At 37.7% G+C, this 16,198-nt stretch overlaps 1 protein-coding gene across 1 annotated transcript in view; it reads left to right on the forward strand.

Annotated features, from left to right (window-relative positions):
- Window positions 1-12,742, forward strand: part of SENP6 (SUMO specific peptidase 6) — a 73,045-nt gene extending 60,303 nt beyond the window's left edge. The window contains 6 exon segments of the mRNA XM_062489826.1: window positions 583-1,013; window positions 4,020-4,123; window positions 6,187-6,275; window positions 8,443-8,511; window positions 8,728-8,878; window positions 12,112-12,742. Coding sequence (XP_062345810.1) covers window positions 583-1,013; window positions 4,020-4,123; window positions 6,187-6,275; window positions 8,443-8,511; window positions 8,728-8,878; window positions 12,112-12,312 — 1,045 coding nt within the window. The 3' untranslated portion in view covers window positions 12,313-12,742.
- Window positions 12,743-16,198: the final 3,456 nt, after the last annotated feature.

The following is a 16,198-nucleotide window of genomic DNA, read 5'->3' on the forward strand; positions in this document are numbered from 1 at the left end:
AATGTAACTGCTTTTGATTTGGAAAAGTTAGAATGTGAGTTCTGTGAAATGTGAGGAAGACAGCTGAGCCTTTGTGATGCACTCTTGTTTTTCTCCTTCTTTAACTCACTGTTGACAAGATTTCTTTAAAAATGTGAAGTGTTAAAGTTGGAAGCTCTCACAGGTGGAAGAGCATGGGCAATTCAGCCATACCATTAGATCTAACTACCTGTGTTGCTAGTGCTGAACTACTAGAAAACTTCCAACAGCCATAAAACGTGAACTCTACCATCTCTAGTTCATGCATCAGTGAGGAAGATGTTAAAAAAAGAAATAATCTTCAATTCAGAGAAAAAAAAACATGTATAAAGTGTGAACAAATTGAAAGAAATATTTAAGACAGCACCTGTTCACAGCTAACCGAATCACATTAATTAATTTGTTTGTGATTATTTGCATGGAGAAATCATAGTTTTACAGAAACCTGTGAAGGCTTGAGTGAAACCTGGTCAGAAAAGTGAACAGCCAGTATAGTTTATCTTTGAATAATTGTGGGGGCATTAATGTAATTGCAAGTTTTTAATGTATTTTTTTCCTTTGCAGTGCTCACTGGTTTTTGGCTGTTATCTGTTTTCCTGGTTTAGAAAAACCGAAATATGAACCAAATCCCCATTATCATGAAAATGCTGCAATGCCGATGAAATCTTCCTCTTCAGATGGAGAGAGAAGCACACCATCTCCTTTGCCAAATGAATTAGATGCACAAAACTCACCTTCCAAGTCCACAGCAAAGAAGACATTTACCAAAAAGTACAGTACAGCTTTAATCGACCCAAACACTGAAACAGAGGACAACGAATCTTCGTGTTGTAGAAGTCCTTGTAGGGGAAAAAGTGCTTTCAAAAAACTGAATCAAATAGACAGTGATGTGGAAGAACCTAACACTGTGGAATCAGCATGCCATAAACTAGACCATAGAACTCTGGATGAAAATGGTATACAGGGTGAATTCACAGCTGCTAGCCAGTCGATGGGTATGTAATTGTAAAAATGTGCACATTTTGATGAAGTATTTGGAGATTGCAAAGTTGTTTCTATTTCTGCAGTGTAAACTTCATACTTCAAAAGTTTAGTATATGGCTTAACTTCAAGTGCTTGCAATATAAGTAATTCATAGCCATTGCATTTAAAAAGCTTTTATGACTACTGACATAACTCATGGCAAAGGGCTGGAGATAAAACACTGTTTTCCTGCATCAGATTAATTTTTCAGTTCTTTGACCTTTTTTCAGACAAAATAATTTTGTAGATACCACTTTGAATCCCTCAAGATGGTAGTTGTTAAAGAAAGAATAGTAGTGACCTTGGATTTTTGTATGTGCAGGGGAAAATTGACCTAAGATTATGTGATGACCTAAGATTATGTGAGCAGCCTTAATATTGATGTCTTTTATAATTTGATGTTTTGCTTCAACACTATTCATTTCTTCAATGTCCTGGTAAAAAGAGTAAGAAGAAAATAATTCTAAAAAAAAAAAAAAATTCCTTCATTACCACTGTATTACATTTAGAGAGGCTTTCTCGATTCACGGCTGCTGTGGAGACTGCGCTCACCAATCTGCAACAGTGTTTGTACCCAAGTGAACAAAGGAGCTGGCATACTTTTAAAGGCAGGTGGAGGAATTAGAAAAAGGTTATTTACTCTGTTCACTGCAGCGTTTGTATCTCTTAAGGCATAGACTAGGAAACATCTGATTATTCAAAGGCTATTACTTTAGTCACCAGTACTATTCCTACTGACTTAGTCTACATAGTAAGTAATTGTATACCTTATGAGTTTTGAAAATATTACCAATCATATGGTTTAATCTCTGTACTGCAGGCCATTACAACTTCAATATTTTTGTGGGTATAAACAGTACTAATTACTATTCTAAATGTATTCATTTGTGATAATATCGTCACCATTCTTAGAAGGTCTTGGAGGGGATGTGGGGGTGCATGTAGATGTGTTCTTGTTTGAGTCAATTTTTCATTTTAAGTGTGATTGTTACTGTTTATGATACTGCTGCTGTATGATGTGGTCTCATGTCTTGGATGCTGCTACTTGGTTGCTTGTCTGTAATTTGTTGGAATGTGCTTCATGACAGATTTTTGCTATGATTACATTTCTTGTAGGTTTTTTCTGGCTGCATTGTATTGGCAGCTGATGGTCATTCTCTTTCTAACTTGAATATTTAGACTCTCTTGCTCAGCTATTGAAGATGATGCACCCTTTCATTAAATCACATGTTCTCAGGGGGAACAATCCTGATTTAAGGGTGAGATTGACCCTAAGGGTATGTTTAGGCAGCTAAATTTAGATGCACTGTACTTAAACTTCCATTTCGATCGGATGGAAGATAGGCATTCTCCCTTGGGTTATCTGAGCAGCCTTCATCTATTGCTCCAGAAGGTTGTGGATCTTGACTGTGCCAAATCCATCTGTAAGTTCTGGATACCCAGGGATATCTTGAAAGATCGCACATGCCTCTGATAGTGTAGACAGTGAAGCCAAGAGACTTCTTCTCATCCTAAAGCAGATCATAGAGTAGTTGTTCAGTTAAGTAGCACTGTGCTCTGTTTATGGTTTCCTGACATGGAGGTGCTAGCTGTATGTGGGAGCCCAAACTGAGATGGCTTGATCACAAACCAAATCCTGGTGTTGAACTTGTGAATCTCTAGAAGTTCATATGTAAATAAATTGAAGTCTTCCAATATATATCTATTTTTATTATTAACCTAATTATTTATTTATCGCTCAGTTTTTGAACAAGATGTGATTTATCTCAATACCAATTTTTTTATTTTTTAGAAATCTGTCAGCAATAAGTCACATAGTACATGACCTACTTCTTATGCTAAGGTCTTTTCAAAGGTAGTGAGTAAGACTAATTCGCAAGTTTTTCCCTGTGGAACTCCACTGGTGACCTCTTTCCAAAGTGTTACCTTAATATCTCTTTTGAAATATTCTCAAATGCAGATGTTCTTGTTTTGTTTTTTTTTGTTTCACTCACTACTTCACTGCCCTATTTATTGTTCTTATAGAAATCCTAGTTTCCTTCAGTAGATATGTCTTCCAGTGACACCATAACCAATACTTATATTTTTGTCGTTGTTTAGATGTATTATATAGCCCCTTTCTAGGACGATTTTAGAGTTTTGCTGGCATGTATTACTTACTTTTAATTTATTTCATTTCCACAGTTCACTATTTTTCCATCAGAATCTGTTCTGAAGTCTTGTATGCAGTAGTAAGACTAGTGAGCCTGTAACTGTCTGTATTTGCTTCTTGTACAGATACAGCTAGAACATTCATAATTTTTTTTCTTCTGATGCTGTTTCCCACTAAATTATGTGACTAAATTTATAGAGGCCGTTGGGAGTGAATTCACAGATAATCCTTTTATGTAACAAACTGAAATATTTCTAAGCTACTGCTGCGAGGAAAGCTGATCCTTCGTTCTGCCCTCCCTATCAGTGTGTTCCCAAGCTGCCTTTTCCCTTTTACCAGCACAAGTCTTCATATAACTGCATGGTGAACTGATGGAGCAAATTGTTCCACTTAAAAATAAGCTAGGGACTACCTTTTTCAGTGTGGTGCACTGTGTGTATGGATGTATTTGGTGGAATGAAAGGTGCCAGCTAGGGATGGGAATAGATGGTCATTTTAGAGAGCATGTCAGAGTGCTCCTTTTGGTAGGAGTACCTGTTTAGACTGTTAGGCTCCATGGAACTACAGGGAAATTTCATAGTGGGTTTTAGTGTGGGCACTTCAGATTTTCATAGTCATTTCACACAATAATAAATAGTTTCTGTTGTGCTACTTAGAAGAAGCTATTCACTTTTTTTCATATGCATGAGTAAATTATTATATGTTAGCTGTATCACAGCTATTGTGAGCAATCCTGAGGAAATTTGAGGTATTTAAAATTAGTTTGGTCTTCAGTGATGACATAGTATTTGATGTTTAAATATCTTGCTGTCTGTGATTGATACAGATGGATTGCACAAAATCAGACTAAACTATAGTGAAGACTCAGCTGATGGCAGTAAACTAAATGAAGATGAGCTTATAGATTTTTCTGAAGACCAAGATAACCAGGTAAAGAATTTAGCAATTTTATTTAGGAAATGTGAACTGTTGTGTTGTATTTTGAATGGACAACTTAAAAGCAGTGTGCAGATTGAGAATATGCATTGTCTAAAGCTTACTTACCTTTACAAGTGTCACGTCCAAAGCACTGGTTGGTTACCTACAAAAATCTGCAGGTTACCTGACAGAAGGGATTGTACATTTATTCATTAACTGTTTAATAGAAAACTGATGTACTGATCCTGAATTTAATTTTGCAAGTCTTTTGTGTAATGACAATATTACATGGTGATTTTAGTAGGAACACTGAAATTCAATGCACTGCTGTCTTTTGTCTCCCCCACTCCATGTTCATCTACTAAACCCAAGAAAAAGTTACTCTTCTTTCAGCTGCACTTCCTGGATATAACCAGACACATTTTTAGTTTGTGCTACTCCATTGTTTTGTTTCACTGGTGCTTCTCCTAATCAGATTTACACAGCATGGATTTATAATCAAGTACTGTTGTTGTTCTTACTGGAAAACATGTAGATTTTAAGGCTGTAGAAAGACTGAATATTAGGATGTCTGTAACTGACTCAGTGCTGGGTATGAGAGCATTATTCCATAGCTCTGTTGCTTCTAGAAGTGTAAGTTCAGTGTGAGCAGGCCAGAAGTTAGGTATTTGCTCTCCCTAATTGGCCTTCCTGCTCATATTTCAGGTGTATGATCTTTTCTGGATATCTGAGTCCAGAAAAAACTGTTACTTTTCAGTCTGCAGCTATCTATAATGACTTCCAAGTATCTATGTGTATGTGTGCACACATATAAAAGCTCCAGTTGATGTTGAAACCTAAATGTGTTTTCAGCTGGACTTAGCCCACCTCTCCTGTCATGCCACGTGGTGCAAACATTCTCAGTTTTGCCTGATGGAGCTGCCTGTCTGTTTTGTATCAATTAGAGTTTCCAGAAGATGGTGAATAAGTAGTACAGTATTTCCAGTCTGAAATACATGGCATGAAGGCAGGGAAGCAAGCATATGGCCAGCTGCATTCCTTGAGAAAAGGAACAAATTCCAAGCTCTTTAATTGCCATATAGCTTAAAACTTAATTCAAGCTGAAGCTGTCACTGATATTTTTGGGAATGCACAAATCAAGTCTAGAAATTGCCATGGCAAGCTGTGCGAACAAGCCTTTTCATCTGCCAGAAAAGGAATTGAAGCTGCAACAAAAACAAGGGTACAAGGAGCTAGGCAGTAGTTTCTAATATGATAACATGTTCATGGCATAGATTGAGGATTTCAGTACCAGGATCCTGTGTGTTAATGAAATGCACACAGCCCACACAGAAATAAATCATGTTAGTACAGGGATTCCCATTTTTGGAAAGCACCTCTTTCCCCATAAACCAGTGATCTGTGGTAGTAGCACTGAACTCAATGGAAGGGTAAGAAATTATGGATCACTGGGATTCTTTTAGTTAGAGCAACTTAGTGCTTTTGTTCATAAAATTTCCATATCGTTCATAGCAATCAATATTGAAATCAAAAGGCTAGAGGACATTTCCAGGCTAGTGATATGACTGTTTTTGCAATCCATAATCCTGTGTATCATGGTGATTTAATTTTCCTTGCCCTAAGAATCAAATTGTTGATTTTTGGAGTACAAATAGTGTTTTATTTCTGAGCAGATCTTGACTCATGTTACCTAGAAGGAAAGATACATGAAACTGCCAAGCAAGTTTCTAGTATTCAAAAGTATTGGTAATTTGGATTATAACCAAATAATGGAGATTCGTCTCTTCTAAGACAGCAGGGTTTTAAAAATGTCAGTTGCATTTTTCTAGTTTCACAGTCCTTAAATAAATAGTAGCATTCAATCCGTGTCATTCTAGCATGAATTTCAGAAACCACGTGGCTAAAAGTTGGTCAGTTTAACAAACAGTGAATAATTTCAGATTAAAGGTATCATTTCTTTATTAGACTTATATTGGTCTTGAATGAAAATGGTAAGTGTAACAATAATTTCCTTTGCATCTGTTTGAAAAATCAGTGTTAGCTTTTAAACACCTGTAACCACATTGCTTCTGTAGGAAGACAGTAGTGATGATGGTGGCCTTGTAGATGATAACTGTAATTCAGAAATGGGACAGTGGTACCTGAAGCCAACTATCTGCAAACAGTAAGTATTAAAAAAAGTTAAAATGGAAATTTCATAGAAATTTGAGATATAAAAGACAGTAATTATGACAAATAGTCATACATTAATCTTCAAGTGCTTTAATCAGCATGCTGTTAGGGTTTGAGAGAGAACTTTATGCCTTATATTAAAATCTTCAGTGAGCAGAAAAAGTATTGAATGAAACTACTAGTGAAATAATAGCTTTTTTGGTTTCTGCTAAGCCTGTGTGCTGCAATCAGGCAAATTAAGACTATTGTTTCTTGTAATAAGGCTACTCTTCAGTATTTTGCACTTGGATTCCTACAAAAACAGGTGCAGAAGCATGTTCAAATGTATTCTATATTAAAAAGCATATTAATGTTTTTAATTAAATAATTGAATTAATATTGAAGAAAACCTTTGTCACTACTCAAATTAGTAAAGAAAAATGGGAGAAATTTTTAACTGCTCCATTTTCTTATCTAAATGTGTTGTAGCTGTTACTCTTTATTGTCCCTCTCTGTTCTTTTTTCTCTAATAAAAGTGTTTCACACTTTAAAAAAATTTTTTGTCTGTTCTGGATTTGCACATTTTTCCTTTTTAATATTTGATACCCAGGAATAATTTCTTAGTAAATATTGATTGCAGTTCTTTGCATTATGGTGTGACAGATGCATGATTCAAAACCCAGAAATACTGTTACTAGTATTGCTGTCTTGACAGTTTCTTTTATATGTTTTCCATAATTTGTCTATTTTTATATTTCCTTTCTTGTGAATACAAGGTTTACTAGAAAGGTGAAGACTTTCAGAGTACACTAAAAGTACATTCTTAGGAGGCAGAACAGAATTGCAGATTTATAGATGTTATGGAATATATTACTTAATAAGTTTTCAAGGAAAAGTCCATCTGATGTGTGTTTTAAGAATATTGATGAGCTTCTGATTACAGCTTGGCTAAATCTGTCCCATTTTAATGACAGATTATCTGTACATAATACTTTCCAGTAGACAGTATTTTAATCCAGTGTGAAATTTCATAACATCTTTGATGTTTAAGTATCAAAAGTCATTAAGGGAACTTAAATACTTTACCATTAGCATATTTTAACATTACTTCTTTATAAAATAGCAAATTACCTTGGAAAGATTGTCACTTCCTCCTGCAAAGTCCAAGTCTTTAGAAGACCATTTTGAACAGCATTTAATGTTTTTTTAAAGAGCAGTACTTCTATAAATACTTTCATCAGATATTAAACCAAGTACAAGCAAACATTATTCAAGTGATTATATGCTTCTGCCTAAAAAATTGCATACATGTAAATTAGTTTATAAATGCACACCTATACATAAATTCATGCAGATATTTTGTCTGAATTTACTAGTGTGAAGTTTCTTTTAATACTTGGAATGTATATGTGGTAGATAAGAAAATATATATGCTAGATAAGAAAAAGCACAGAATTGTGAAAAGTAATTGCATTTATTTATCCTTCAAAGTACATACTATATATAATGCTGAAATTCTGAACTTTGGTATGGAGTTAGCTTTCATGTATAACTCCAACTTGCATATAAGGTGGCTGATACGGTTGCTTGTGGCTCCTGAAAAGGGAGTGTGCTTTAGATTGCAACTGTAGTGTGCAGTAGAGGACTTGAGCAGGCTTGGTTCTCTAGAAAATACTTGGTTATAGATAACATTATTTTTTAAAGTCTTCCAGATAGAGTTGATGGGTGTTTTGTGTATAACTACCAGCTAGATTTCAGATTCAGGCTGGGATCACTTCTTGAAAGTGCTTTCCTAATGTCTCCTGGTGTGTTGTGGAGTGTCCCACCTATCCTCAAGCTATACTCTAGCAAGGACATTTGTGGGCTCTGTTCCTTACTTTCTTTTGCCAGTGTCTCATATACCTTGTGCACCAAAAAGACCACTAGACACCTGAAGGTGTTTTAAGCAACTGTAACAAATTGTCTGCAATACTTTATTTTCTGAGAACATTCCTAAGTGCACTTTGTGTATGGTTAAAGATAACTTGCCGTTTAGCTAAATTATCCCAATTAGCAGTGCTGGCAGAACTTTGGAGTCTTGATCTAGTTTTGTTAAGGCCACCCCACAAACTACTTGTGTGTAGCATATTTTTCAAGCTGCTGTAAAATGATGTGTACTTAAAATTTGTGTTCTTTGTTAGGCCCTGCATTTTGCTTATGGACTCACTGAGAGGCCCTTCCCGGTCAAATGTTGTGAAAACACTAAGGGAGTAAGTTTCCTATCTGGTGCTTGGGGCTTTTTTGGTTTGATTTGATTTTTTTGTTTGTTTGTTTGGGTTTTTTTTGTTGTTGTTGTTTTTGGGGTTTTTTTGTTTGTTTGTTTTTGTTGTTGTTTGGTTTGGTTTGGTTTTTTGTTGTTTTTTCTTTTTTTTTAATTCTTCGAGGAATAAAAAGAATATTTTAATTTGCATGGTCTTTTATTGTAGATATTTAGAGGTGGAATGGGAAGTCAGGAAAGGCAGCAAAAGAAGCTTTTCCAAAGATGTCATGAAAGGTTCCAACCCAAAAGTGCCACAGCAGAACAACTTCAGTGATTGTGGAGTGTACATCCTCCAGTATGTGGAGAGCTTTTTTGAGGTATGTATGTTCTTGAAGCTATTTTTTATTCCTGCAGCAATCAAATATAAGTTGTGAAAATTATTAAACAGTTATAAAAAGCTCCTAGTGTAGCTCAATACCTATTAATGAGATTGCATGTTATAAACTAATTTGTACATAAACACACAGAGTAAGTTTTTGAAAATAAACTAATTATCCTTTTCAATCATACATACATAAAAGAAATTATAAGCCATGAAATTTTCTGAGAGAATCTAAAGAAAACGCATTTAGAGTCTTCATTTCATTTCTTCTGCTGTGTGCCCTTTAAAATCATCCAGTAAGAACTTGAGTTCAAAATCTGAACTACAAATGCACTACAAAATGCTTGATTATTTTCCCCTGAGAACTGTGACTGAAAAAATTCAGAAGTGTGACACAGGTAGGGGGTTTGTTTCTTTTAGGGGGTATTTTTAAGAAAACATGCAAGTGAAATCATTATGGCTAAATGCCAAATCTTGTTTCCATTGAAGGAGTTGTTTGAATGCTTACTTGCAAACTGGATTGGTCTTCAAGTTACAGCTCCTTTCACAAGTGGGGACATTAGCACCTTCAGGTCTAGATATGGAGGAGAAATGATGGTCAAGTGAGATGCTGCCTGCATGGGACAGTAACTCTTCAGAACCCCTTTAGAGCATTGTTCCAAACTCTCCTGTAGCTAACACTTTCCTGGAAAAGCTGGCAATTTATCCATTCTTCAGCCCTCCCTCCCTCCCTCCTTCATACATTACACAAGAGCAGTAAGGTTTAGCAGAGTGCATTCTTGCAAATGGAAGGCCAAAGCTTTGCTTTACTGATGAGTTCTTGAGAGCCTAGAGCCGTAACTACGTGCCACTTGTTCTTTTCATTGGGGGTACAAGGAGCAACCTTATTAAACTTAGCCCATTCCCTTTTGTGAACTGGTTGCTGGATTGTGTCAGGCTGAATCCCTTGACCGGCCTAGTCTGGCTGTGTGCAGCAGCTTTGTCTGACAAAAGAGCAGTGAGGATCCCGCGGCGGGCGGTCCCAGCCCGGGCTCTGAGCGCTCCGAGCCGGCGGTGCCCTTGGGGGCCGCCAGGGGCCGCTGCGGGAGGGCAGCGCCGGCTCCCCCCGGAACTTGCGGGGCCAACACAGCACAGCTCAGCACAGCTCAACACAGCACAGCTCAGCACAGCTCAACACAGCACAGCACAGCACAGCTCAACACAGCACAGCTCAGCACAGCTCAACACAGCACAGCACAGCACAGCTCAACACAGCACAGTTCAGCACAGCTCAACACAGCACAGTTCAGCACAGCTCAACACAGCACAGCACAGCTCAACACAGCACAGCACAGCTCAACACAGCACAGCACAGCACAGCTCAACACAGCACAGTTCAGCACAGCTCAACACAGCACAGTTCAGCACAGCTCAACACAGCACAGTTCAGCACAGCTCAACACAGCACAGTTCAGCAAAGCTCAACACAGCTCAGCACAGCTCAACACAGCACAGTTCAGCACAGCTCAACACAGCACAGTTCAGCACAGCTCAACACAGCACAGCACAGCTCAACACAGCTCAGCTCAACACAGCACAGCTCAGCACAGCTCAACACAGCACAGCTCAGCACAGCTCAACACAGCACAGTTCAGCACAGCTCAACACAGCACAGCACAGCTCAACACAGCACAGTTCAGCACAGCTCAACACAGCTCAGCACAGCTCAACACAGCACAGCACAGCTCAACACAGCACAGTTCAGCACAGCTCAACACAGCACAGTTCAGCACAGCTCAACACAGCACAGTTCAGCACAGCTCAACACAGCACAGCTCAGCACAGCTCAACACAGCACAGCTCAACACAGCAGAGCTCAGCACAGCTCAACACAGCTCAGCACAGCTCAACACAGCACAGCTCAACACAGCACAGCACAGCTCAACACAGCACAGTTCAGCACAGCTCAACACAGCACAGCTCAGCACAGCTCAACACAGCACAGCTCAACACAGCACAGCACAGCTCAACACAGCTCAACACAGCACAGCTCAGCTCAACACAGCACAGCTCAACACAGCTCAGCACAGCTCAACACAGCTCAGCACAGCACAGCTCAACACAGCACAGCTCAACACAGCTCAGCACAGCTCAGCACAGCTCAGCACAGCTCAACACAGCACAGCTCAACACAGCACAGCACAGCTCAACACAGCACAGTTCAGCACAGCTCAACACAGCACAGCTCAACACAGCACAGCTCAGCTCAACACAGCACAGCTCAACACAGCTCAGCACAGCTCAACACAGCTCAGCACAGCACAGCTCAACACAGCTCAGCACAGCACAGCTCAGCACAGCACACACAGCATCTCGCCCTGGCACTGCTTGTCCTCCCTGTGCCAAACAGACACAAACGGTGGTGCTAGTACAATGTTGAGCACCGACATCTTACTGTGAAGGATGTCACTAGTTGTTTTTTTTCTTTTTTCACAAGCAGCGTTGCTGATCTTACCTCAGTGATGAATGTAATCTACTCTTAAAGAACACTGATGATATAAACTGGAGTACAGAAAGGGAGGAATTTTTTTTGACAGACAACATTGTTCCCCATATTGTCATTTGGTTTGGGTGGAATTGTTGTACAGTATCACTGAAGGGGGGTAGATAATGCTTCATAATAATGATTATCATAATTATTTGGATGAATGATACCTAGCAAGAAAACAGAATATAAGTATAAAAGGCATTGGTGGTAGGCAGGAGCTTTGTTTTCTAGGGTGAAATCTAAATCTGTCTTGCTTAGTTGGTCATGATCCTAAAGGCTGTTTTATAAGAGGAATGTTTTGGATTCCTGATCAGCTTTAGATTTTGATGCTGGTGATTCTTAAAAAAAAAAGTCTTTTATCTTTACACTAGTTTTCTCTCTCACTCGCTTTTTTTTTAATTAGAAGAGTTTTACATCTACCCTTATGCAGACAAACACTTTAGACTAAGAGATGTAGGAAACACAGTAGATAGTTCAACCATTCTTATAATCAGGACTGTGATCTGGATGGATTTTAGTCTGTAACATACTGAAGCTTAATTGATTTTGCCATAATTAAACATGAACAAAATACAGAAATGGTAGAAGCTTTGTTCCATGCTTATGGAATGAAGTGAGGAAGAATGTACTTTTCCTCACAAGAGTTTTCTTCAGTCATTTAGTCTTTACTGTAATCCAAATGACCTTTTTTTTTTTTTCAGAATCCCATTTTGAGTTTTGAGCTACCAATGAACTTAACAGACTGGTTTCCACGCCCAAGAATGAAAACCAAAAGAGAAGAAATACGAAAAATAATCCTGACACTCCAGGAACAGCAGAACAAGGACAAGAAGGGACAGAAAGACCCAAATTCAATTTTGCAGGAAAAGACAGAACAACTTACCAACAACAGCTCAGACTGAATGTTGTATCTGTTGCATGTTAGCTCCACAATCAAAACTGAAACCTACATTTTTGTCTGCCCAGACTAAAGATTTGGCGTGTTATCTGCTCAAAGTTACTTGGGAATGTTTAATGCCTGTATAAATGTGTGTCATAAAATGGTTTAATTCCCACAAAGATGTGTATTAAGTGAGTCTGTACATATGTTAATGAGGCCAACTTTTTCAGCATTTGTAATTACTTTTTTTCCACTTGATAGGGAGCTTTTGTTATGTATTTCTGTTAATAGAACTTAAATAGCAACTTCTAAACATAAAGGAAATAAAGAAAATATAGGATGAAATGGTTACCTTTTTCTTTTTCAGTTAAGTTTTAATGTTACATGCTTAAGTTACACATAGGGAATGATTTGGTAGTGAGATAATTAATTCATATTTTGACCCTATTTAGTTGCCCTTTACAAGATTATTCTGCTTGCGCTACAAACAATAATATGGGTAAGTGTCTCAATGTACCTTGGCCTCCGAGAGGGTGATTCCCATCCTCCCAGTATCTAAGTGTAGGCAGTGTCATAGTTCATAGGACCGCTTCAGATCTGGGGATTTAGAAGATAATGCATTGCAATTACAATTCCACCCTTGCTTTAGTGGGACAGACAGGGAAAGGCAGAGACTGCTCTTTGATGAGAGATAACTCTTCAAACAGTATTATAAAAGTGGTTTCAATGAAGTGATCTTGAGTGGCTCTATTAAATCATATTTTGTGGATCCCAATTGTTGTACAGGTGTATTTTGAGACTTTCTTCATTATAAAATTGTATTTTGGTAAGTGTACTTGGAATAGCAGATTGCCCACATTACATTTTCTATGTTATAATTCTGAATGTTACATTCATATGTGCTTTATCTAAGTAATGAACATTTAAAAAGAAAAAAGTGTATGATTACTATTTTTTCTAATATCCATGCAAAAAACCAAAATACCAGTGTTCATTGCTTGCTTGTTTGTTCTTGGCTTTACGTAGCATCAGACTAATGTAGGGACTTGCTTGGATATTTCCAGTGTATTTTGATTTTACAACAATCTAAAATGTCATTGTTGCTTAAACTGAAAATGTAGCCTTTTATCCCTGTTCTAGAAAGGCTTTGGCATTGAAGTGAGTAAAGTAAGAAAAGATTTGTGCAAGGATATATATCTTCATTTTTCTACTAATACAGATATCTTTGAAGGGAACCAGAAAGTGTCACTTCCCAGGAAGGAATTTGTGGGAGTCGAGAGGGATCTTCTATCTCTCCTTGCAGATAATATTTTCCCTCCTGATTTTTCTACTGGGAGTGTCATTTACCATTCCCTTCTCCCAAAGAGAAGCAGCAGAGAGTTCATTAGCTGAACTCTGGGCCCCTTGAGATTTTATTTTTGTATACAACATCAAATCTAACCCAGTGCTTCATGGCCTCCATGAGTTTTCATTCTCACTAAACCCTGAAAATACAGCTGCTAATGACGTTACTTCCAGGGCATTCCTGCACAGAGGACTCTCTGTGACACTCTGTTTACGGGGGTGGTTCTCTCATCAAGGCAGAGTGGTTGCACACAGAGCAATACAACTGTGGTCTGCTAATCTTTTGTACAGATAACCTGTGGGATTTAGGGGAGTTGTTAATTCCCTAGTTTCTCTTGCATAAACCCTGGGCTCCATGGAGATTATGTAAGCACCACATATATGTGTTCTGTTCGAGATGACTCCTGCAGTTTTCTTGTTGAAAGAATGTGGGGGCAATTTCCTGAACTACAAATTAAATATGTAATGTGCACACATCTGAGTTGTTTCCTCCTTCAAATTTTTATACAGTGTTCATGCCATTGGTGGGGAAAAAGAGGGATAAAATAGTTCCAGATTGTGGAGATGCAGGGTCTTGTGTATCTGGCTTTAGTGCACCTGACATATTGGAATATTAGTTTATGCAGGAAAGGGAAGGAAAATAATTTATTTGAAATAGAGGAGAGACAATTGCAAATAGAATTTATTCCTTCTTAGTCTAGTCTTTCCCAGTGGTGTATTTTAATTCTGTGGAATATATCGACATTTCATCAATACAGTAGTTTTCCTTCTTCTAATACTTGTGATGTAGGTTCATATTTTGATGCTGTAGAACTGTTCAGTTCTTTTACTTGGAATGGCCTGGTGCTTCCTCCTTTTCCTTTCTCTTTCCTATCCTCCCCTTCGTCCTCCCTCCCTTTTACTCTTTTTTCAAAGCTGTGAAGAAAGAGTGGGATTTACTGTCATTCAGTGTGAAAAGTCTCAAGATCTTCAGGCACGTACAACAAGTTAATATACATGTTAAATATAGGAAACTTATTTTTTTAATAAAATGTGACATTAATAGAAAGAAAACCTATAGAATTAAGAATGAGTTAATTTAAGACCTTCCTGACTTGGTTTAGCAAGCTCACTATTGCATGTGCTTTGCTAAGTGGTTTTTACTAACATGATGGTGGGCAATGCTGCAATGTTTTGCAATCTTAACAAGTTTTACCAGTGCCTTTTCGGAATCAGATTTATTCAGAGGAAGCTAGTAGGGTGGCGACTAGATAAGTGTATTTAATAATTACATTACAACACATGCACTCTATGGAAAGTATATGTTGTATATTTCTTTAGATGATTCAGGATTACAAGTGCTTTAAGAGCAGCCTGACTGCATTCTGCAGTGTAAGGGATCAGATGGCCACCTAATTAAATGTATCTATCTGTTTGTATTGTTTTTCAGGTTGGGTAGAATAACAGTTAAGAATTCTTACTAAGGTTTTAGATTACTTAGCATAAAAAATTGATGTACTTGTGGTGCACATTTGCAGGATAGCTGCAAAAGCAGAAGAGAAGTCTAAGTAGTCCCTTGTGACAGTTCTATTTTTCCTGCTGAGAAACTGAGCACACTCTTCAAAGACCAGAGACTTTGAACATAATTGATTTTGAGGTTGCTCTATGTTCTTGTCTGGAAAGAATCTGACTTCCAAAACATTCAGTAAAAAGAGTGAAAAATCAAGCAAGCTTTACAGCAAGATAAGGAAACTATGCTATTAATTTTCATTGTGTTCATGTCTTATATAGCAAATGAGTAAAGGAGAACATGTATGATTTTTAATTTCTATTAATATAGTACCTCTGGAAACTGAAATTCTAGACTTCTCTTACAAACAAACAGCAGCAGTTTCCTTGATTTCGTAATTCATTCTTTTCCCCTCTGATTTTTAAATAGAATGTATTTTTGGGTCACTGGTTGAAGCTTTACATTGATAACAGGACACTTGTGTTTTATTTTATGAACAGAAGTAGGTATAAAGATGCTTGGTCTTTGCAGTCCTGACTTGGGAATCATGAGAGGTACTAGAGTCTGATAAAAGACTTTATTTGTTTTGGTACAACATTTTTGCAAGTCTTTCTTCAGGTGCTGCATACTCAGTACTCCTGAAGAGCCTCTGTTCACCTCTGCAGTGAGTTGGGTTCATAAAGGTCCTTCAGTTTTTTATTTTATTCATCTACTTCTGGAAATCCAAGGGGAGCTGATATTACAAACCACAGCTTTGAAACAGTAAGAGTGAGGGAACAGCCATTTTACTTAGCTTTCACCACTTTATTTTTGAAGTAAATCCTTTCAACTTGACTCAGTGATGCCTGCTCAAAGATGTGATGAAAGATGTGTTTTCTGGGCTCCAGTCTGGTTAAGGGAGGATGTTATCTGGAGGGTGATTGTTCTCTCAGTTGTGGTCTGTTGTAGTTTTCTGACAGGCTTGATTTTGCTTGTTTTTAACAAATTTGCATTTGGAGTTACGCAGCCCTGTGGTTACAAATGGAAACTGGGTAATGTACACCATTCCTTAGGGATTCCATTTTCAGTTTGGAGA

This window comes from Cinclus cinclus, chromosome 3 (assembly GCF_963662255.1).
Source record: "Cinclus cinclus chromosome 3, bCinCin1.1, whole genome shotgun sequence".
NCBI lineage: Eukaryota > Metazoa > Chordata > Aves > Passeriformes > Cinclidae > Cinclus > Cinclus cinclus.